Source organism: Leptopilina heterotoma, unplaced genomic scaffold (assembly GCF_015476425.1).
Source record: "Leptopilina heterotoma isolate Lh14 unplaced genomic scaffold, ASM1547642v1 Lhet_112, whole genome shotgun sequence".
Taxonomy (NCBI): Eukaryota; Metazoa; Arthropoda; class Insecta; order Hymenoptera; family Figitidae; genus Leptopilina; species Leptopilina heterotoma.
Genome location: NW_025110831.1, coordinates 217,940 through 242,964, shown reverse-complemented (window position 1 = coordinate 242,964; position 25,025 = coordinate 217,940). Strand labels below are relative to the sequence as shown.

General features: G+C 32.8%; 1 protein-coding gene across 3 annotated transcripts in view; it reads right to left on the bottom strand.

Moving 5' to 3' along the window:
- Positions 1-25,025, bottom strand: part of LOC122504799 — a 124,016-nt gene that overhangs the window by 3,456 nt on the left and 95,535 nt on the right. The window contains exons 1-5 of one of the 3 annotated variants that reach the window (XM_043616068.1): positions 4,871-5,299; positions 4,010-4,253; positions 3,588-3,729; positions 3,046-3,348; positions 1,519-1,934 (exon numbers count right to left, since the gene is read on the bottom strand). In XM_043616068.1, coding sequence (XP_043472003.1) covers positions 1,519-1,934; positions 3,046-3,348; positions 3,588-3,729; positions 4,010-4,086 — 938 coding nt within the window. In that variant the 5' untranslated portion in view covers positions 4,087-4,253; positions 4,871-5,299. Of the gene's footprint in view, positions 1-1,518; positions 1,935-3,045; positions 3,349-3,587; positions 3,730-4,009; positions 4,254-4,870; positions 5,300-25,025 lie in introns of those variants that run through there. The other 2 variants (XM_043616050.1, XM_043616059.1) reach the window with 2 other exon arrangements.

Here is a 25,025-nt window from a genome sequence, read left to right as displayed (position 1 = left end):
GCACTAGAATTACCATCGTAATACCAAAGACAAATTTTTTTCCCCTCTAAAAGCACATTTTTTTCGGGTCATTATTATATTTTCGACTTTTTGAAATTAAAATTATTTTTGGCCCCCAGAGAAGAGAATAATTTCAAAAATATTTTGAAAATTGTTATTTTTCTCTTAATCAAATTGATGAAAATTTACTTCCTTTGTTGTTTAAAACCAATTGCACATCGATTATAATTAGTCGTTAATAATTTAAAACCGAACGAATTATAATTTTATGGAATTAAATCGTAATATTGTTTTTTTATTCTTATTTTTACGTTTTAACGATAAAGATATACGCGCATTCGTAGAATTATTATGCAATATTCATATAAAATACATTGCAGTAAATTTTCCATTTTATAATTAAAATTTTAACGATACAACTCTCATTTTATAAAGTACGAAATTATTTGTATTTTACATAACAATTATAAATTTAACGAACTAGTCTTTACTAATTTATCACTATAAAAAAAAATCATTCAGTTTTTTTCCCCTCTAAAAATTGTGCGTATTTTCAGATAATTTTGTCAAAAATGAGAATTTAAAAAAATAGTTATTAAAAATTTTTAAATTCTATTTTTTTTAAAAGTCGTATTTTTTTCTCGCGATATTCGACAAACAGAAAATAATTTTGTTTACATCGCGGATAGGATTTTTTTATAAAAAAAAAAATAAAAAATTCACCCAGATAAGCTTGCACAGAATGTACATATAGAGTTGGAAAAAGTAAGACTGAACTCTTCGATCTTGTTGGATGTTATGCAGAGAATTTACGATCTACTTCTATATCGCCGCGTATACAATTTAAGAGCCACTTAAATCCCCTTAGAGAAAACTTATTCCTACCGCTTTTGCAATCGTTTTCATTTTAAATATTTCACTAAGAATCCATAAATGCTAATAAATAAAAATGATAAACGTGAAAAAAGTGTTTTATCACTCTCGTAAATTGCATTTCGAAACAATTTATCAAAATTATTTAATTTTTGTAACAAAAAAATTTTTTTCATGGTTTGTATTGTAAACGGAATGTTCGGGAATTATTGACACTTGAGAAAAATGAGTAGGACTTAATTAGAAATTTACGTTTTAATTTCCAAGTACTCATCTGACTCGAGTGGTCTGATTGGTTATATTAAGTCGAGTCAACAATAGAGATTGTTAGGTTAAGTCTGCATTGTAGAAAGACCTTAACCTTAAGATCCCTTTAGGGGAATCCCTCTTTAAGTCTCTGTTGTAGACAGACCTTAACCTTAAGCTCCCATTAGGGGAATCCCTCTTTAAGTCTCTATTGTAGACAGACTTTAGCCTTAAGCTCCCTTTAGGGGAATCCCTCTTTAAGTCTTCATTGCAGACAGATCTTAACCTAAAGAACCCTTTAGGGGAATTCCTCTTTAAGTCACCATTGTAGGCAGACCATAAGGGAGCGAAAGTGAGGTCAATCTCAAGCTGGAGAGATGTGAAAAAAATGATAAATACCTGAGTCTGGGTCTTTGTGTTTCAATGGTGGCACTGATGGTCAAACAGGTTCGACATGACCTGGCTGGTGGTCGTCGTCGAGGCACACAACTTTCACAGCCGTCCCACCTGGCGAGAAGACGTCTTGAGCTAGGCGGCACTCTCAGGAACTGTGGTTGACGATAATTCGAACCCGTGACTTCCGAGTCGGTGGAAAAACCCGAGACTTCATCCTCAGTGTCAATGGTGTCCTCATCGTTGATGAAAACCGAGTCCGAGCCAAGGGACCTTGTGTCCGGTTCCGGTGGATCAACACTTGTCATTGAGGCTAAGGGCGCACGTTTACCGGAAGCGAGCGCCCTCGCCGTTATCGCACCCGCAGTATAGAGGCCAGCCTCACTGTCACAGGGCGATATATCAGGCGTTGGTTGTGTCACCTAAGCAATAAAATTCATTCTTCAATATCTGCAAATTCTCCCTAATTCAATATCTCCAAAATTCCTCTCCTAATATTTCGATAACCATTAGGTTATTAATTTCGGGATTTGAAATTAGAAAAGGATTACCTTTTCTAATTTCAAATCCCGAATTTTTTCTACTTGGCCTCAAAAGATTAAGGGTAGCCTAATAAAACCAGTACTTTATCCATAAACTTTCTAACCATCATCATCATCTTAGTTGTCCTCCTAAAAGATAAGAGCCCCCCCCCTACAATATTAGGAGACTTAATAGTGATAATAGAGCAAGGAATATCTAAAAGTACATTACATTTGTTAATGGACAAGTAAACAAATTAACCTTCCTAATGGACAAATTTGAGAAACTCATTAAAGCTCAAGAGAAAAGGGAGATGGAGAAAAAGACAGAGAGTGTTCGCCACCTAAAGTTTTCAAGTCTGAGAAGTTGCTCGATGGAAGGAGGATTATTGAAGACTTATAAGGACCAACTATGTTCAAAGTTCTCCAAAGGAGAACAAACAAAACGAATCAAGTTTCTTTGATGACTCAGGAGTTTCTCACTTGCGTCAAGTTTTCTTATATATTTTCACTTTAGAAAGAAACTCTACAAACAATTTTGGTACCTCGATTTAAATAAAGAGATCCGAGAGGGACGCGATTCTGTCAGAATGATTAATTAGCCAAGTTTGCCATTTGAATTCCCAATTGAGAAAATATGATCATTTGGGGTAATAATATTCCAAATTGGTAATCAATTATTAGATGATGGGGAAGTTCCTTATTTGAAGACTTTCATTTTCTAAGGATTTTTATTATTTATTTTTATCTTCTGCTGTGTAACCTTAATGGGATATTGACTACACTTCAAGTCTAGTTTTATTGTTTCTATTTATTTGTTTAGGTCTTGGTTTCTTTTGAAGGTATTCAAAATTGATTCCCTGGTTTTTGTTTTCGAAATTAGGTTTCGAAAACCTGCAGGAAATTAAGGACAGGTCCGTAGTGAATATGTTTGTTGTTTATTTTGGCGGCGAAGAAATATGCTAGGTTAATAATAGTTAGGCTTATCATAGAAGTAAATAAACAGACATACCTGAATATCTATTGGATATTCAATATGATGATAACGGTCCCAGGGCTCTTCGTATGAAGGTGCATGTCGTGGATAGGATGGAGGCGGCGGAAGATAAGGCAACGTTGTAGCTGATTCTCTCCTCTCCAGATAGCTACTCCCTGTACTGCTACATGTCACTGAACTGTACCTTCTTTGATCTTCGGGAGGACTCCTTGAGCATCTTCGTCGCCTTTGCCGTCTAAGCGGAGGCATTACAAACGCGTCGTAACCACCTCCAATCGACGAGAACCTAGGCGACGACAGCGGAAATCGATCCAGCTGCTCAAAAACAAAGCAATCAGAATTTTTCTAAAGACAAAACATTTGATTGTGATTTACTAAAGTGAAGTTCCAGTGATTGCTATTTAGAAACACACTTTAAAATATATTTAATCTAATCAGGAAGGATCCTTCCTCTAATATACAAGGTACTACTAAAATTAATAAATATCGACGATGAATTAGGGAAATGTTATGTTATTCTATTCTTTGGTTTAAATAAGCCTAAAGTTGGTCCTTACTTCTGGACAGAGGGATCTTCTTCCATGATTTAATCTCGCCTCGAGTGCTGCAGCTAAGGCCTCTTCAGCCTCTGCTTCGGCAACAGCAGCCTCAGCAGCTGCGGTTAATCTAGGATCGTTGAGTTGCCTGTTCTTTTTGCTTCTGCAACAGACCGAAAAATCCTTTGCTATATTACCATCTAATGTCTACTAGACCTAAACTCATTGTCATAAGAAAATAAATATCAAAAGTGTTTCAGACTATCGGTAAATTGGTGTTCGGATAATTATCGAACGAGCATAACTAGATACTTTAATGAGGTAATTCACCTGGAATTCAATATAAAAAAGAAAGCACTGATTTGACTGCCAGGTCGACAAAAATTAATAATTTTGCAACATGAAGTGACGCTTAAATAAAATGTATCCAAATTATAAAATACCTGCTTTTGTAGATCACCATAATGACCATTAGGCCGAAAAAGCTACCAAGAGTTGCGGCTATCCTAATCCCCACCATAGGATCATACGTCTTATAAAATTCGATTTTGATAAGATCCCTTTCACTGAGCGTTGGTTTAGCATTTGGAATGGACGCCGAGGGGTCCACTGGGGGCGTCGGCGCCGTAGGCGGTGGCGTTGTTGTGGTCGTTGTCCCCGTCGCATTGCTGCCGATGTTCGCCTTTCCTGCAAAAAAAAAAAAGAAACAAAAATAAATTTTACTTTAAAAAAAAAGATACATTCAATGATAATCCGGTTCATCCCCAAAAAAAGAAATAAAATTTATATCAAGAGTTTCCAAACTTGTTCGGTAATTTATCAATTTCACTCTCTCACTATCTTCCATAATACTTTTATTTCCTTTCTCTCTCATAAAGTACTTGTGATGTCGATTTTTATTTTATAAAGAAAAAAAGGAGAATGGGAAGAAGTTTACGAAAGTTGGCGCATCGTAGTAAACTCAACTTTTGATAGAATTAGGTCTCCGCGGAGTTTTCATTTCATGTCCTTATTTACTTACACCCGTTGCCCCCATATAGATAATATGCAACTTCTGTCAACTTGGAAAGTTGAGCCCTTTTAGTACACAGGTGTCGTGTGGCGTTAACAAGTTTTGGATAAAAAAAAAATTTACATGATATTAAGTCCCAGTGGTGTTAAATTTAAATTTTTTAAATTATCTATAGTGGAGTCAGGATGAAGGTGATAAAAATTTTTCTTGGTTTTTAAACGAATTACGGAGATTTTCAGTTAGTGTTGTCTAACTTCTAATGATACTAGAACTTCTAACTGGGAAAACTTACTTTTGAGTTGTGCACAATTAAGTAGCAGGAAATTGCCACTTATTCCAGTGCTACAATCCTTAAGGATGACTTTACTTGTTGGATTTTATTTGGTATCTTAATAGAATGTTCTCTTGGTACTGGATTATTCATAGAAGATACAATTACATTTTTTCTTTACCAGCGTTCACTGTAGACTGAGCTATAGAAGACGGGAGACAAATGAAGACAATATAAACGACTGTAAACAACAAACTTTTCTCAAGAAAATACTGTGATTTTAAATTGATTTCGTCGTCACAATACTTTAGTGAATAGCCCCTCGAATCATAGTCACGTTCAGTTGGCAGAGAGAGAAAGAGACGACTGCGCACGTAGGACGCGCCGCGTCTCTTCCCCCACCACTCGCTCTCCTCGCTCCTTATATACCGTTCGCTCAGTCCCTTTTCGTCAGTTCTTCTTCCGACTTGCCTCGAGATGCTCTTCGACCTAACAGGAAACGAGCCAAGCTCTGAATCATTGAATGAATTCTATTCATCCAATGGATGCTTCCCAGGTTAAATAGAATGCAGTCCAGCTAGTTTTAAATAAGAATCGACCGTATTAGGATAGTAAATTAAGACTATTTTTTTTCGTTAAAATGTCGGTTCGACGAATGTTATTATTTTCGTTGAATGTCTGATCGACGAAATGTGTTAATTTGTTCAAAATAATTCCAATACTAGTCGTAGTAGAAAATCATTTTCGGGATCAAATCCCGTTATCGAATTTTATCAATTTTAATTTTAAAATAAGATGGAAAAAAATTTCACAAGAAAAAATGTTATAAATATAAACAGGGCTGGTGAAATGAGATTATGTAAAACGTTCCGAAAATGGGACAAACTTTGAAAAACAATAAAGTTTTCTATCAGTGAAATATTATATAGATGGAGGTGTATAAGAGGAGGATAAGGTCGGTTGTTGGAGGATATTGAAGGTGAGGATGAGCGGGTGAATGGAGTGAGGGGGAGGTGTGGGATGTTTGAAAAGAGGTTATTCCATGCTGGAGGCCTCGAAGCGGTTGGGTGGTATTGTAGGGGGTTAGGAGATGGTTGCTTCATGTATTGATTCCCTCTTCTCTGAGCCTATGTACAGGATGTAGGCAAAGGCATATAGTATCGGTATCGGGGATGGTACACCAGAAGGCGCGATACCCAAACGACTGAAACCTTTGATTCAAAGGGAAAATTGATTTAGCGAGTCAAGAGCCGCATCGAGATTAGATTAATTGAGTGTAAGATGTTTGCAGTTAAGTGTTGAAGGGGGAATTTTAGATGAGGCTTTATGGAGGGAAAGTGACTTAAGGTTGTCTAACAGGTGCTCTTGACTAGCTAATCAGGAAATTGCTTAGGAGATGTCAAGGGCTTTCATTGTATGTTGCCAATCCACTTTGGGATAATGATCCTCGATAGCCATTGATTATTCATGTTAAATTACCTATTGGGAGATTAATTGTTGTCCGTGTGCATAACGTTTGTCTCAAAATACACCTCTCACACCTATTGGCCATTTCACTGTTTCTAAATAAACCCATTTTCGAAACATTTTATTAAACAACCTATTTCTAAAAATTTGTAATTTATCCCTATCAGCTGTTTGTTAAAAGACGAAATAGTAAATCTGGCATTTACAACTTTTTCGGGTCGTTCGTTTAGATTTTTTATGTGTGCAACAATTTAAATTAATGCGAATTCTCGGGGAGTAAATTCCCAAAAGCTGTGTGGCAAACGTCACTGGGATCCCTTCTCATTCGAAGATTCAAGAGAGAGTGGGCCAAACAATTTCGCCAAACAGTCTGCACCTGATTGTATGCTGGTTGGAATTTTGCAAAGCGCAAATGTATGACTCGGATTTACGAGCTGCGAAAGCATGAATGTATATGAGCATAGCGCAGTGAAGCTATTACGCGGTATTAAATTTGCCCATTATAGTTGAGAGCTTGTCGACGCTACTTATACTGTCAGGCAGGGGAGAGTGGGGAGATAATATCAGACACTTGACTAATCACACTTTAAAGTCAAATTTAACACTTGACTCGTTTTAATTTTTGTCAAGATAAAAAATTATGTGTTCTTAAAAACAAACCTATGAAAATATCAGATGTTACATAATGTCAAATATTTCTTTTATTAACATTTTTTTTTAAATTTTAATTTTGAAGAATTTCCGGCAGTTAGACAGTTAGCGTACATAGAAAAAAAGGAAATAATGGAAATATTTTAGGCAAAAAAAAGAGGCCCTAGTGAAACGAAGATCGATAGAGAAAATCACGGACGAGATAAATTGCTGCTCGATTTCCTCCTTCCATTCTCTAGTTCTAGGGGTTAATTTACCCCCACCCTCCCTTTCAGCCCCCATCCCTCTTCTATTTTACCAACCCGCACTCTCCTCGTATCCAGGAATGCACTGGAGCATTCGACCTTTCAAACTTGTTGCTTCCTGCCTTTTTGTACGTCGCGAAATTCTCGGCAAGAGTTTTCACAATCTGACCCCACAAAAAAAAGGGAGAAAAAAAACAACAGAGATTCTTTATACTGTTGTTCGTCGGGAAAAATTTGGATGATTAGTCTCTTTCTTATACAGAAACATTGAGGGGAAATATTAGGAAAAAAAGGAAAAAAATTGTATTTTTGAGGGTTTTATTATTCTGATGATGGTTTATAATTTAATTGAATAGTGAATAATTTTCGAAAAATTTTGGGTTTGAAAACTAATATAATTTCTGGAAGATAAAGGGCAATTGGAAGAGTAATTCTTTGTTCCATTCATTGAAAGTGGTACGCTTGGACAATATTCTCTAAAATTTTCAAGTAAATAGAATGAGTAATTTTCAAGTAGTAGATACAGGACAATTACTAAAGTGCTCTTTGACCCTCGAAGGTAGATAGCCGGCAGCGTTGCTAATAACCGGTCTCATGATTAGATGTTAGACCATTGTTAGATGTCAACACATTTGTGACAGTCGATTATTTGCAAGGGACTTAGTATTTATCTTTGGAGAGTGGGTACCCAGGGTAAATAACTAAATAATTAGTATTTGTACACAAACGGAGTGTAAACTACCATATTTTTCGAATCACTAAAACTCTTTTACTCAATTTGTTCTAAACATGAAATATTTAATTTTTTCGTAATAGAAAAACAGCTAATTTTTTTTGGCTGGATTTGGCAAGATGACGGTCGTGATTGGTTGAATTTTGCATGATGACGGTCGCGATTGATTGTAATTCCATGATGACGGTCACGATTGATTGAAATACCATGATGACGTTTGTCGTTGGAATGAAAATATGATGTTGACGGACGCGATTGGTTGAAATACCATGATGACGCTTGTCGTCGGTTGAAAATATGATGATAACGGACGCGATTGGTTGAAATACCATGATGACGCTTGTCGTCGGTTGAAAATATGATGATAACGGACGCGATTGGTTGAAATACCATGATGACGCTTGTCGTCGGTTGAAAATATGATGATAACGGTTGCGATTGATTGAAATTCCATGATGACGGTCGCGATTGGTTGAAATACCATGATGACGCTTGTCGTTGGTTAATCTTTTAATTTTTTTTAGAGTCGTTGGCCAAAGAAACAAATTTTCCTTCAGTGTGAGGTCGAGGAAATGACGTTGTCTAGCGGAAACAGGGAATGCAGTAGATTTCCCTCAAATTGTTTTCGGGCCAACCAAACTGAAAGGCCTGGAGTTCAGGTGTCGATGTAAATTAGATAAAACACCCCTCAGCCTAGGAGTGACCGAATTATTTATTTGACGTTGATGTCGAGGTAATGCAGTCATTAGAAAAATAGAAATGTGTCTCGTAGTAGAAATTATCTTCTTGAATGAATTTGACTAGGACGGGACTCGAAGAAGGCACTTGGTACTTGAAGAGGTTTTCTAAACTGGAGTCGAAGAAGAAACTTGATGACAGTACACAACTAGTTAGCTTGGTGACGGTTCCTGGACTGACGAATTCGGCAAGTGTGGCCCCATCTAAGTTCCTTGCAAACGGACAATATGATACCACCACTCAATTTATTTCGGGGTCAATTTTTTCTTCGCAATTCTATCTAGTTACTTTATGGACCCTAGTTACTTTACAGATCGAATTAGAGAAAGAGAAAACTAAAGTTTTCTCTGTCCTCTGGAAAAATCCCTTCTAAAGACTCAAACCTGAGAAAAGTATGACACCTGACAAATGGATGAAGTAATCGGTAAAAAAAATATCGAGAAAATTCAATAAAGTAGAGAGGAAGGGAGAGAAAGAGAGAGAGAAAAAAGAAAGAGCGCGTGCTTTTATCGTTGCCCGGATGTCGAAGTTGCTGATAACGTAGGGAAAAGAGGGTTGGAAGTGAAAGGGGTGAGGTCCGATAATTTGGTTCGTGAAAAGCCGGGACGTCTCGGCCTCGAGGATCCGGGTCAGCGATTCGAGGCCTGTTGAATGCGGACCTGTTTCGAACCAAACTCACTCTTCTCTCTCTCTCTCTTACTCTCCCACATACAGTCGTCGGCGTTATAGTCGTCGTCGTCATCGTTGCTGTGGCCGTCGCTTGTATAGGCTCTTTCTCTATCTATCTCTTTCTTTCTTTCTCTCTCTCCTTCTCTCTTCCTTCCTCGCGGTCGATTGGGCCGTTCTACTTTTCAAGTATCTCGTCGAGGGGTTTTGCGTTACAACAGCAGCTCCGCAAAACGAGATATCATTATTACGGGCGAGCGCGGTTGGATTCGCTTTCCGCTTTGCGATAACAAACGCTCTCCACTCGGCAAAATAAAGGAGAGGGGGGGGGGGGGTTGGTGATGCTCAGAGAGGAAATTGGATAAATTGTTGATGAAACACGAAAATAGATACATTAAGTTTTTTTTCTAATTTTCTTTAACAAAGAAGAAACGTGACTCATGGAAAAAATTATAAATTTTCCAACCGTTAACCATTTATGAGAATCTGATCTTCATAGGTCACCTAGTTTTAAAGAAAAGGAATTTCTTCATGGCTATTTTTTTATTTAATAGCGCATACATTTTGTCAAGAGCTCTTCTTTTTCATAAAAGACATTTTTTTGCATTATGTTGTAAAATAGATTTTTTTTTGCACTTTGACAAGAGGATCTTATCTTTTTTTTTCATTCTCGCTCTCTCATTTTACTTGAGGATCTGAAAATTTTAAATTTTGTCAAGCGACACTGATATGGAGTTTTTTTTGTTGAATGTAACAAAGAAGGATTTTTGAAAAATAATTATGAAAAGAAGAAATTAGTTTTACGTTTACTTCTAGTAATTATTAAAATATTTTTATTTATTCTATTCGGGAAGAAATATTTTTTTTTTGAAAAAACTATTAGGGAAATTGTAAAATAAATTTTATAACAAACTTCAATAGAAGGTAAAAACATTAGATAAGAGGGTAATTAACAAAAAACATCTATTATTAATATAGAAAGGCACCTTGGAGAAAATGTTATTTAAAAAAAAGTAAACAAAAGCAAAAGATGAAAAATATGAAGTAAACTTTTCAAGATGAGCAAAAAAAAAGTATGTATTTACAAATGTACCTAACCTCTCTCATTAAAATATAAAATTCAATTTCCACACAATGTGCTCAGACTCGGGGTTCGTGTATTTCAACGGAGAAAAAAAATTCCACTTCTTTTTTTGCTTTTTTAGCAGCAAAAAAGTAATTTCACATTGCAGTGAGTGAGAGAGTGAAATTAGTTTATACCATCTTTTATACGAATAGGGAAGAAAAAATCTTATTAATTTTTATTCACATTCTTGTAAAATTGTCATTCGATATATTGAATGATGTGAAGATGGGCAAGAGAAGGATAGCAATCTGGGATGTCGAAATCTTTCACACAAGGTGATAACCTTCAAAGTACATGATATATAAGAGTACGATGGGAGTATATATATATGTATATGTAGATGGCATGGCGGGAAGAGTTCAATCGATAACTCACCTCTGGCGGTTCAACCAAACAACCTGTAACCTTCCTGTTACCACTCTATATATCTGTATATACATCTACTATAATACACTTTATCTACACACACTCGCAATAGTATAAATTTATATATGTGTATATATGTGTGAATATGTGTGTATATATGTGTATATATGTATATATTTATGTACATATTCATTTATATATACAAAATACATTTATATATACATTTATATACATACATTCTCACTTATACCCATAAGTGTGAATTTATATAAATGTAGATGTACACCCTCAGATGTAGACACACACATTTATAAATGTGCCACAATGTTAGAATTTGCGAGAATATTCAATTAATCGATTGCATAAAGATCCATTACTAATTCGAATGTTGTTATCATTTAAAAGACGCTATCGCGACTAAATTCAATATTCGCCATTACCAATACGTAATTTCCACAAGAAATTTGCTTTCAATTTCTCCAACTAAATTGATTATGGATAATTTGCAAAACGAAATAGTATTTCACAAAGAATATTTAACAAGAAATAATGTTCTATGTGGAATAATTTTGACTGATAATATAATAATTGAAAAACTAATTAAAATGTTTGGGTTGATAAACAATTTTTTTCTCTACCGAAAATAGTATAAATATAAAGTTATTATACTGAAAATCTTTTTTTACTTATTGTTAGCGTAATTAATAGACACACTTCCGTAAACATTTAGAATGGAAAAGAAATAAACGGGAATTTTTGAGGTCATTGATTACGAATATGAAATCACTTTTTAAAAATTCAAAATGTCGGATCCAATATGACGGACAAATGTTAAAAACTTGTTGTATTTTAATAAAAAATTTTCTATTTTAAAAGAAATTTGTCCGACATTTTGCATCCGCCATTTTAAATTATGAAAAACCGACATCGGATTTGTTATCAGCGACCCCGAAAACCCCCAAGTAATAAATTTCAAGCGAATCCGATCAATTTTTAAAAATTCGTCCGCTATATTAGATCCGCCATTTTGAATTATGAAAAACTGATTTCAGATTCGTAATCAGCGATCCCAAGAATCCCCGAGTAACAAATCTAAAACGAATCCAATCAATTTTTAAAAATTCGTCTGCCATATTGGATCCGCCATTTTGAATTTTAAAAAACTGAGTTCATATTCGTAATCAGCGACCCCAAAAACCCCTAAGTAGCAAGTTTAAAATTAATCCGATCAATTTTTAAAAATTCGTCCGCCATATTGGATCCGCCATTTTGAATTTTAAAAAACTGAGTTCATATTCGTAATCAGTGACCTCAAAAACCCCCGAGTGACAAATTTAAAACGAATCTAATCAATTTTTTAAAAATTCGTCCGCCATATTGGATCCGCCATTTTGAATTTTGATCAACTTGTTTCATATTCGTAATCACCGACTCCAAAAACCCCTAAATACAAAAGTTGACGAAAATTGTACTTTAAAAACTTTTCTAAAAAAAAGTCGTTTGTTAAAGTTTCAAATAACGTAATTTTGAATAAATTTATTTTATAATCTGTTAAATGATTACGAATCTGATGTCAGGTTATTCAAAATTCAAAATGGCGGATCCAATATGGCGGATAAATTTTTAAAAATTGATAGATTTTTATAAAACTTGGTACCTAGGGGTTTTCAGGGTCGCTGATTACGAATCTGATGTTGGATTTTCAAAATTCAAAAAGGCTGATCTGATATGGCTGACTGAAATTTTTAAATTTGATGGATTTTTATAAATCTTGGTACCTAGTAGTTTTTGGGATCGCTGATTACGAATCTGTTGTTAAATTTTTTTAATTCAAAATGGCGGATTCAATATGGTGAACCGAAATTTTTTAATTTGATACATTTTTATAAAACTTGGTTCCTAGGGGTTTTTGGGGTCGCTGATTACGAATCTGATGTTAGATTTTCAAAATTCAAAATGGCGGATCCAATATGGCGGACAACTTTTTTAAAATTTTACCGGATTCACTTGAAATTCGTTACTCGGGGGTTTATGTGGTCGCTGATTACGAATCTGATGTTAAATTTTTTTAATTAAAAATGGCGGATCCAATATGGTGAACCGAAATTTTTTAATTTGATACATTTTTATAAAACTTGGTTCCTAGGGGTTTTTGGGGTCGCTGATTACGAATTTGATGCTAGATTTTCAAAATTCAAAATGGCGGATGCAATATGGCGGACTCAAACTTAAAATTCTTTTTATGGTCTACTCTTTGCAAGACCCAGAAGTTTCATAAAATTTTGAATGAAAAATAAACTTTGGATGTTAAGGGGTTAAATTATTTTTGTAATTTACTGAAACATTTGGTTTGTAAAAAACGGTATTTTGTCAAACAACGTAAAATTTGAGAAAAAAAATAAAAAATTTTTTTTTTTATATTGTATTTAATCTTGTAAAATATTTTAAAAATGGTTAAAATTAATTAAATGTAATTTAAAAAAAAAAGTTTTTATGTCAATATATATTTCTCTTTGTCACTCTAGGCGTAATATTAGTCTCACTGTATGTGTGTCTGACTCGAGACACAGCAAATTTACCACTAAATCATTTGCAAACCAATTGGCTCAAAGCAATGCATTGAATACGCGTATACCTTTATGAATCAGTATGCTGACTCGGTTCTACATGCCTAGTCGAATATATTACAAGCATATCCAATCGTCTGACTGAACTCGACCCTATCTACTTCACTATAGCCATGTTCACACACGAGTTGCACCACTGAAAAATCATACATGGATATTTCGTATGTAAGCATACGTATATATGCGTATATATGTCTATAAAAAAGTAAAAATTTCTCTCTATTTCAATTTTATGGAATTATTATTTTTTTTTATTGTTATAGAAGGTAAAAGGAATAATAATAATTATTGTTATAGCAGGTAAAGAGAATATTATTATTATGAAAAAAACAAGGTAACGGTAATAATTATCATGAGCGAAGAATAATTTCTAGTTTTTACTTTTTTTTATATATAATTTCCCAACCAGCGAATATTTTATTTTTAATTTGTTTTTACAATATGCCACTGTCGATCAATTTTGCAAATTATATTATCTTTCGCATCCACCTGATTTTAAAAAAATTTCCATATATGTCGGTAGTTATCTTTTAATTTTTATGATGATATACATTTTTTATTATTATTGTTTTTTTATTGTTATTGTTATTACTATCGTGGTCAGTATTAGTATTATTGTTGTCATTTTTATTTTTATTGTTATTACAATTATCATTATTATTATTATTATTATAATCATTACTATTATTATTACTATTATTGTAATTATATTTGTATAAATTATTAGTTTTTAATTTAATTTTAATTAACTACTTGGATTTTTAAATTCTATTTCTTATATTTTATTCTCCATGTATATTTTTTCAGGGTTTTAACATATCTGAACCCCACTTTTTTTTAAGTTCTATTTCTTTTAATATTTTCTATTTCTATTTATATATATATATATATATATATATATATATATATATATATATTTGATGATATATATTTGGCGAAAAGGAAATATGACCCTTGTCATTTCTTGTGACAGTGTTGGGGGTGACTTTTCTTTTAGTAAATATAATGTCAGCGTGGAGCATATGCGACGAGAAGATTTATCACAGTTCTCTAAAAGTTTCAAGCAATGAAAATGACTTTAAAGTGTTAAATACTTTTGGGTCAAAGAGTTGTCGTCACACAGGGAAAAAAGTAGGCGACAGCTTTTTCTTAACATACAGGACCGTGATTTAATACTTATATTGCACTTTGTTTTAAAAGAAAAATTTACCTTCAATATTTTTTTATTACCATGATAATGAAATGTTGCGATAAGAATGTTTTTTTAAAAATAATTTTCTTTTAAACTTGGACAAACCAGTTGTTACAGAAAATGCTGATCCTTTTATAAACTTGTGATGTACCACTTTATGTTACTAGTGATGGTAAATGCGGCGACTATTAAATATAACCGAAAAGTATTAAAAAATTAGTGGAAATTTGCCAATTTGCAAAATATTTGAGGCATCCGATCATCGATAGTTAAACATAGTTTAAAGGTAGTTTGCAATAATTAATTTCACCTTCGGATATCACTTCTCTTTTTTGGAATTTTTAAAACTTCCCACAAACATTTTAGATGAATATCAAAGAGTTTTATAGAAATAAAATACTCTGGAGATAGATTGAGAACTAATAATTATTTATTTAAATGGGTGCAAGTTTACAAAACATAATAATTTTTCTGAACAATCTAAAGTGTTCACATTTGTCTTGCGACAATGACAAGAGTTAGGGAAATCCAAGTAGCCCCTCGGATTGAAGCGGAACCTTTCTAATCCCCGGTGACTCTGCAGTTTACCGCCCAAGCGGTTACTGCAAATCGCACAGCGAAACGAAAAAATGCTTCAAGTTCAGCACTTCCGAAAATCTAGCAAATCATGGCCAACGGGAAAACTAATTTATATCTGCCTAATGCAGGGACTAACACATGCGTCCAAATTAAATCAATAAAAAAACTGACCCAGGAGCAATTAAAGTGAATGGCATTTACATTCTGTTTCATTAGGAGGAACTGTATAAAAGGTGCCACTCTCACCAAATTCGCCAGTCCAGAAGTCGCCACTGAATTAACTACCTGTCTTTTTCGAATTAGTCCAGGAACCGCTTTTAAATTAACTAATCCAGAAATCGACGTCTAATCAGATACCTGTGTTCTTCGTGTCAGTCCTGCAACCGTCACCAAGCCACCCTTGCAAGGAACTTAAAAGGTGTCACACTTGCCGAATTCGTCAGTCCAGGAACCGCTACCAAGTTAACTAGTCGTGTACTGTCATCAAGAGTCTTCATCGACTTCAGTCCAGAAAACCTCTTTAAGTACCAAGTGCCTTCTTCGAACCTCGTCCTAGTCAAATTCATTCAAGAAGATAATTTCTACTACGAGACACATTTCTATTTTTCCAATGACTGCATTACCTCGACATCAACGTCAAATAAATAATTCGGTCACTCCTAGACTGAGGGATGTTTTATCTAATTTACATCGACACCTGAACTCCGGACCTTTCACTTTGGCTGTCCCGAAAATAATTTGAGGAAAATCTACTGAATTCTCTGTTTCCGCTAGACAAAGTCATTTCCCCAACCTCACACTGAAGGAGGTATCGCTTGTTGGGTCTACGACTCTAAGAATAATTTTAAAAGACAAGTAACTAATACTTTTTGTCCACATTTCAATTCTCGATTGATTCCCCAAAGTTCTAATTTTGTTTCAGTGCTCCTGAAGACATCTGGATCTACTCTTTCTCTCTAATTCTAATTGTAAAGGATTCAAATAAAAACTTTAATAATTGAAATTTAACAGTTCGTTTTCCTTAAACCTGTCCCTTCAGACCAGAGCCTTTCGCTCTGTGAATAAATCAGGTTTGGATCACACATGCCGGACAATTTAAATATATATAATTTGGGATATGTTTAGTTTCCTTCTGAGACATAATAGTTGTCTCTTTTATTTTGACTTAGGGCATAGGGAGGAACGTAAATTCCCCTTTATGTGACAAGTATATAACGGCGTTTCCAACGATGAAAGCACATTTTTGTACAAAGTTTGATTTTAGATGCCATGCCGATTGGAGAGGATATTGTGGATTTGTAGTTGATGGAGTAGTTAAGGGAGAGTTGATGTGAAAGTTTCATTTAAGTTGAATTAATTCTTTTGTACACGACAAATGGAGGCAATTAAGTTTTATTAATAAAGTTGGATTATTGACTATATCGTTTCTCTTACTATTGTTGTGCTTATTGTTGATGAAGTATAAAGGAGGAGATGTGGAATTAAATAGAAATTTGGAAAGTGTATTTCCTTTATGCCAAGAGACGCGTCTCATTGATCAAGTTTCCCTTTTTGGTTAGTTTTCCCGATGGAACTCCCTTTCAATATAAAATTGACTGGCGTCTGACTTCCGCGTTGGTACTCAATTTTTGATTTATGGCGAATAAGGGAAAATGATTCACTGATCTTTGCATATTTGTAAAGGATGTTCAGAAACATTTCATTTCAAGTCCATTTATGGACTTGAAATGAAATGTTTCTGAACATCCGTTACAAATCGTTATAATGGTTAGTCGGAGAAGAAAAAAGCACCTTAGAAGAAAATGCATCTTATTATTAATAAAATATAAATAAATTTTTATATCATAATAAAGAAAAGTTAAAATATATTTGAAATAATATAATTTTCTTGAATTCGAGGTAAAAAGACTTTTGACTCGGTGATGTTCAACCGGAAACAGTTATTGCTCTGAAAGTGAAGCAGGTGGCGGATTCATGTCATCTCGTTACTTGTGCCTCTCTTTTCTCATTTTAAGGAAGAAGAGAGAGAGAGAGAGAGAGAGAGAGAGAGAGAGAGAGAGAGAGAGTTTGTGCAGGAGCCGAGTAGGTGGATAATGTTCTGGAGGCGGAGTAGGTTGTACTGCAGGGTAGGCAGGTATCGATTCTAAACCCGCATGTAGAGAGATAGACACACAGAGACAGAGGAGAGAAAGAGAGAGAGAGAGTGGGGCAAAAGGGAATGTGAGTAAGGCAGAAAAGAGAGTGAGAGAGATAGAGGGTAGGCTCCCGGTCCTCCACCTACCCTCCAGCAGCCTACGCACTCCAGGTCACCGGGTCAAAGCTCACGGCCGTCCACTGTTGCTTCTACCGTATTATCGTCGATTTTCGTCGCGTCCTATCCCCCTGTTACAATTCCACAATAATTGTCCTTCTAGTCAGGTAAACAACCCACGACACTGATGAAAAATAAATTTTATCTCTCCTATTATTTTGTAGTTTTACAATTATTTCTTTAGGTGATATTCTTTATTATCGGGACTATTAAATCTGGTATGTTTGATAAAAACCTAAAGTTATAAACAGGTTAAATTTTCCTTTTAGTTTTGTTTTATAGACAAACAGCTACTAGGATTCTATTCTGTGCCTCAAAAGTTCTGGTGCTCCTAGTGTCTCCATTGTCTTTGACGACACACGGTAGATAACGGATGGCCTATTGTATTCCCAGGAATATCACAGGTAGGAGAAATAGTTGTTAAAGGTACTTAAGAACATTTCTCTATTTTGCAGAAGGAAACCGAGAAGATCGAAACAACCGCAGAGAGCTTATTCATTAGCGTCACCTTAGGCTAGGGTAATGTATTAGAGGTGCTGAATTGGAGAATAAGATCCGGAAATCTAGGGTCGACTTAAACCTTTAATCACTTAGTGATTGAAGGGAGAAGAAGAAAGAATCTTCAGTGGACAACTGGATCAACAATAGTAACAATAGACGTATGCTGACGTTCTGGACACACACGACAAAGAAGTTCTTCCGGACAACAAGAAGACTTTAGCCGCTGAGGTCGTCAAAACTTTTATCATCAAAACGTGGAGAAAATACAATGGATTCTTTCTTTACAAGTTACACTTTTGATCCGCAACTTGGATTACTTTACCCAGGAAAAAGAGATAGAAATAGACAAACCAAATGAGGTCTAAATAATAGCAACCAGTGGGTACTTGGGTAGCAGATACCAAATAGGGACATCTGTTTTTTGTCACCCTTCTATTGGATCCCGACTTATCTTACACAGTAGTTAAAATTTTTATAGCACTAATCCAAAAGTAATAACAGTGGGTGGTATGACGTAGTTCCCTTTGCTAAAGGAACTTATAAAAGGTGCTATCATTGCCGAATCAGTCAGTCCAGAAAACGCCTTCAAGTGAACAAGTTATGTAATCACAAACTGTCAAATCATGAATTACCAAATACGGTAAATGAAAATATTTACAAAATTAATTTTTAAGTAACCTAATAAAAGAATTGGAATCCTACGGTTTTGAAACCTAAATCCTACGATTAAACAAGTTATGTAATCACAAACTGTCAAATCATGAATTACCGAATTCGGTAAATAAAAATAATTACAAAATTAATTTAAAGTAACTTAATAGAAAAATTGGATTCCTACGGTCTTGAAACTTAACTCCTACGATTAAACAAGTTATGTAATCACAAACTGTCAAATCATGAAATACCGAATTCGGTTATTGAAAATAATTACAACATTAATTAAAAGTAACCTTATAAATTTTTTTTTGAATTTTACGATGATAACGGTTTATGTGATCACAAACTGTCAAATAATAAAAAACCGAATTCGGATATTTAAAGTAATTACAAAATTAATTAAAAGTAACCAAATAAACAATTTTTCAATCCTACGATTATACCGGTTATGTAATCACAAACTGTCAAATAATAAAATACCGAATTCAGTTATTAAAAATAATAAGAACATTGATTCAAATAAATTGTTAATTACTAATTTGAAATGACAGTTCCTCTTTCTTAAAACCTGTCCAGTCCCTTAAGACTGGTAACACGAACTATTCCAAAGAAATGAAATTTCCTCAAGTAAACAATGCGCGCAACAAGAATCGTTGAAGTCCGAGAAATATCGAATACCCTTGGAATTCAAATAGTGCTTAAAGGAACTGTGCGATAAAGTGAATATATTAATACATAATTCTAGCTTTTCACTTCATCGTAAATGAAATAATAAAGTAGAATTCACAAAAACAATTTCACAAATTCTCATGAATAAATCGAAACACTAAAACATCACAATTTAAACCTAAATAAATTACATTACAAATGCTTGTAGTTTTACTACATTTTTACAGCACACAATAAAACGGTTCGATTCTCAATTTAACGCTAAATTTCACCCCCAAAAGGTGTGTTTGCTGTAAAAACAATTCCCCATTCAATCCCATGTGAATTTAAAAATTAAATTACAAATCAAACTTGCAATTGTTTTGCCATTTTTTTCGTACACAAGCGATGCAAATAATTTCTTTTAAAATAGAAACCCTATTAACAGCAGGAAGAGTAGCATGAAACATTGGATGGTAACAAAGTTGTGTCGTAAATTAATTTTACAGTCGGATAACTTTCATCCTTGACTTCACAAAGCAAAAGTTGTTCAGTAATAACGAATAATATAAATTATATATACATTAACAATTCAAAACTTGTCTATTAAAATGTTAATTAAAAAAAACCCAAATGGAATAAATTTTCCTCTTTTTTTTGTTAATAAAATGTCAATGAGATACAATTGATATTGGACATGAGAATATAAACCGGTGCAAAATTCGATATATAATTAAATGACAAATACGTTTATGCAAATTTCAAACTATTTAAACTCAATCACGAGTATTTAAATTTTAACTGGCCTTGTTATTGTTTAGTGTATTTTAAATTTATTTAGTGATTTCCCATTAAAAATGGTAATTGCAAAAGTGAAATGTTAATTTAGGCGTAGTTCTTGTTTTAAAGTAACAAAAAATTCTGTTCTATTTTGAATAATAAAAATAGTATTCCTAAAATGTACATTCTTTAGTGACCTATAAAAATGATATTTTATTTATGCTTCAATAAAAAGAAAGGAAAAATGAATTGAAACTATATTTTTGTATTCGTATGATCAGTGACTCTGAAATTCGAAAATTTCAACACCACTCACGAGCAATCGATCCTCATGTAGCCATGAATTATTATTACTGCAGAAATATCATTACTGTCATTAGCGTCAAAGACTTTGCCGTGCAAATCCATGCACGTGCTATAAATCACTTAAATGGATTGCGATTATGTTAATCCCCCAGGTTACTTAAACGCTTCAAGATTGATGTTGTACGTTATGAGCAGCTTGCAAGTGCATCAAGCTTTCCCTCAAAAAGTTATTATGAAATGTTTAAGATTAATTTTTTCATTAAAGGGATACTTGTTATTAAAATAAACCTCTTACGATGCTAAAGGCATTGGGTTATTTTTTAAATTTTCCGAAAAGATTATCCCTGTAGATAATTTATTCAACTTAAAAAAAAATTGTTTTCTTTGTTTCAGATAAAAATTATGAGCATCAAGGACCATAAAAAAAACTCACAAAAAATGATATGTTCGAAAATTAAAGAAAAACTTTTTCACAGTTTCTATCGCAACTGATAGCGAGCCGAAAGATCTCGGGACAGATTTACAACATGTTTGAAGAAATTTCGAGAAATATATATACACACGAAAGCACGGAGATTCATTTTTTTCTTGTTGGAAAAATGTAGAGAAATATTGCTTTTACTATGAGATCTCGGCAAGTTATACCAACACACTCGTGCAGAGACTCGAAGAAAAATTTTACGCTCGAGATCTAAAAATAATGTGATGCTCCGAATTTATTGCAAAAGCGAGAAATGCTGATGGGAGGCCACATGAAAAACAGAAAAATAAGGTTTTCAGGTCGAGATCCAACACCCTAGCAACTTCATCCAACAGATTATACGTATATATTTTATTCAACAAGTGCCGGAAACTTATTTTTCAATAATCTCTCTTTCTCTTCGGTACATCCATTAATTATTATAAATTGCTAATAACTGTTTAATAATTAACGACTCGTTGGGGAGAAAAAATATGATTATATACAGCGATCTAGCCGGTAACGTGAAACATGACTGTATCGACCGCTGATATTGCTGTATAGTTCCTTTGTTGCTCACTTAGGTTGAAGGTCGCTTTAGAAGTCAGTCTCAAGGGAAGAGACTGACTAGTAAGAAGTGACAATTTCACCATTCATTTCTAATTGCTCAACACAAACAGTATTTTTTTGTGGTCTGCAATTTTAGAGTAATTATGATTGAAATGTAACCTAAATCCTACGATTAAACAAGTTATGTAATCACAAACTGTCAAATAATAAAATACCGAATTCGGTTATTGAAAATAATTACAATATTAATTAAAAGTAACTTAATAAAAAAATTGGAATCCCACGGACTTGAAACCTAAATCCTACGATTAAACAAGTTATGTAATCACAAACTGTCAAATCATGAAATACCGAATTCGGTTATTGAAAATAATTACAATATTAATTAAAAGTAACTTAATAAAAAATTGGAATCCCACGGACTTGAAACCTAAATCCTACGATTAAACAAGTTATGTAATCACAAACTGTCAAATCATGAAATACCGAATTCGGTTATTGAAAATAATTACAATATTAATTAAAAGTAACTTAATAAAAAATTGGAATCCCACGGACTTGAAACCTAAATCCTACGATTAAACAAGTTATGTAATCACAAACTGTCAAATCATGAAATACCGAATTCGGTTATTGAAAATAATTACAATATTAATTAAAAGTAACTTAATAAAAAATTGGAATCCCACGGACTTGAAACCTAAATCCTACGATTAAACAAGTTATGTAATCACAAACTGTCAAATCATGAAATACCGAATTCGGTTATTGAAAATAATTACAATATTAATTAAAAGTAACTTAATAAAAAATTGGAATCCCACGGACTTGAAACCTAAATCCTACGATTAAACAAGTTATGTAATCACAAACTGTCAAATCATGAAATACCGAATTCGGTTATTGAAAATAATTACAATATTAATTAAAAGTAACTTAATAAAAAATTGGAATCCCACGGACTTGAAACCTAAATCCTACGATTAAACAAGTTATGTAATCACAAACTGTCAAATCATGAAATACCGAATTTGGTTATTGAAAATAATTACAATATTAATTAAAAGTAATCTAATAAAAAAAATGTAAATCCCACGATTTTAAAAGCAAAATCTTACGATTAAACAAGTTATGTAATCACAAACTGTCAAATAATAAAATACCGAATTCGGTTATTGAAAATAATTACAATATTAATTAAAAGTAACCTTATAATTTTTTTTTGAATTTTACGATGATAATGTAATCACAAACTGTCAAATACTAAAAAACCGAATTCGTTTATTGAAAATCATTAAAATATTAATTTAAAGTAACCTAATAAAAAAATTTTTGAATCCTACGATAATTACGGTTATGTAATCACAAACTGTCAAATCATAAAACACCGAATTCGGTTATTGAAAATAATTACAAAATTTATTAAAAATAACCTAATTGAAAAATATAAAACCTACGATTATACCGGTTATGTAATCACAAACTGTCAAACCATAAAACACCGAATTCGGTTATTGAAAATAATTACAAAATAAATTAAAAGTAACTTAATTAAAAAAAATTTGAATCTCACAGTTATAACAGTTATGTAAAAACAAACTGTCAAATAATAAAAAACAGAATTCGGTTAATGAAAATAATTACAACATTAATTAAAAGTAACCTGATAAAAAAATTTTGAATTCTACGATTATAACGGTAATATTATCACAAACTGTCGAGTAATAAAATACCGAAATCGGTTATTAAAAACAATTGCAATATTAATTTAAAGTTATATAATAAAAAAAATTTAATCCTACGATTTTAACGGTTATGTGATTAATCACAAACTGTCAAATAATAAAAAACTGAATTCGGTTATTGAAAATAATTACAAAATTAATTAAAAGTAACTTAATTAAAAAAGATTTGAATCCTACAGTTATAACAGTTATGTAAAAACAAACTGTCAAATAATAAAAAACAGAATTCGGTTAATGAAAATAATTACAACATTAATTAAAAGTAACCTGATAAAAAAATTTTGAATTCTACGATTATAACGGTAATATTATCACAAACTGTCGAGTAATAAAATACCGAAATCGGTTATTAAAAACAATTGCAATATTAATTTAAAGTTATATAATAAAAAAAATTTAATCCTACGATTTTAACGGTTATGTGATTAATCACAAACTGTCAAATAATAAAAAACCGAATTCGATTATTGACAATAATTACAAAATTAATTAAAAGTAACCTAATAAAAAAATATTGAATCAAAATTAACTTTGTAAAGTATTTCTTTTGAAAAACCAAAAGACCTTCGAAAAGCGTGTGTTTATATAGGCAAAATGAATTGAATAAAAAAAAAATGTTGACACACCTGACAAGTTATGTAACAAGTATACCCATAGATATAAATGTGTATATATATTTTCACACGATATATAAATGGATGCGTTAAAAAAAAGATTTGTTGCATAAGAGAGAAATGTGTATAATGAAGCGACGTTGCAATTAAAAAAGGTTCATGCTCTTGTATAAAGGGGGTAGATATGATGAGAAGTGGTTACAAACATCGAGTAAATATGCTTCACCTTTCTCTCTCTCTCTCTCTCTCTCTCTCTCTCTCTCTCTCTTACTCTGAATTCTAAATCCCTGACGTCGCTCAGCTTACTGAATAATAAAACGCTTCAATGGAAACGACGTCCACGAAATCCCAAATCCGTTGGGGGATCCGCTTCCTCACCGATAATTCTAAAGCATTCGTGTTTGTTTATTTTCCTCTCTCCAAGTTTCCCCTTACCTCTTTACTCAGCCAGCTCTTATTTCTTCAAAAAAAACCGATCCCACCAATGAACGTCAAATATCGTTAAAAAGCGATAGAAAATTATTCCAATATTCTTAATATTTTTCTTGCTAAATTAATCCCACCTACTGAGTGAGATATATGAAAAAGAAATGTTGGAAAATCCGTAAAAAGTATTTTTGTTTCACTCGAGGTATAAGTCTTAATTAAATTTTCATTTTAGGTGAAATTAATTCAATATAGGAAACCCAGGGTAAGCAGCGCCACCGCATTAAACTAAAACGATGGCGCCAACATTTAAAACTACTGAATAAAGTTATTTCATCTTTTGGTAAATAAAAATTAACACTTACTTTTCTACCAAACTTTCTGATATAGTTATACTTAAAAAGAATCTTTATTTCATAAAACTTAATAATTAAATTCTAGCGAGGACAATGACGCTAAAATTTTTTACATTCCATTACGTGTTTCACGCACGTGGAGGAACTTGCCAAAATCTTTTTAATGAATATGAAAATTAATTTCAAATCGATTTTAATAAACGCAGTTTCAAATAATAAATGAATTATTTACAAATTATTTCTACTTGAACAATTATTAATGATTCATAAATTTTTTTCTAATCACATTCTTGTCAGTGGAAAAAGTGTAAAATCAACACAGACAATGAAATAAATTAGAAATAACGAAGATTACAATATTTTATTGATATTGACCTTTTCTTTATCAAATTGTTATCAATATGAAATATTA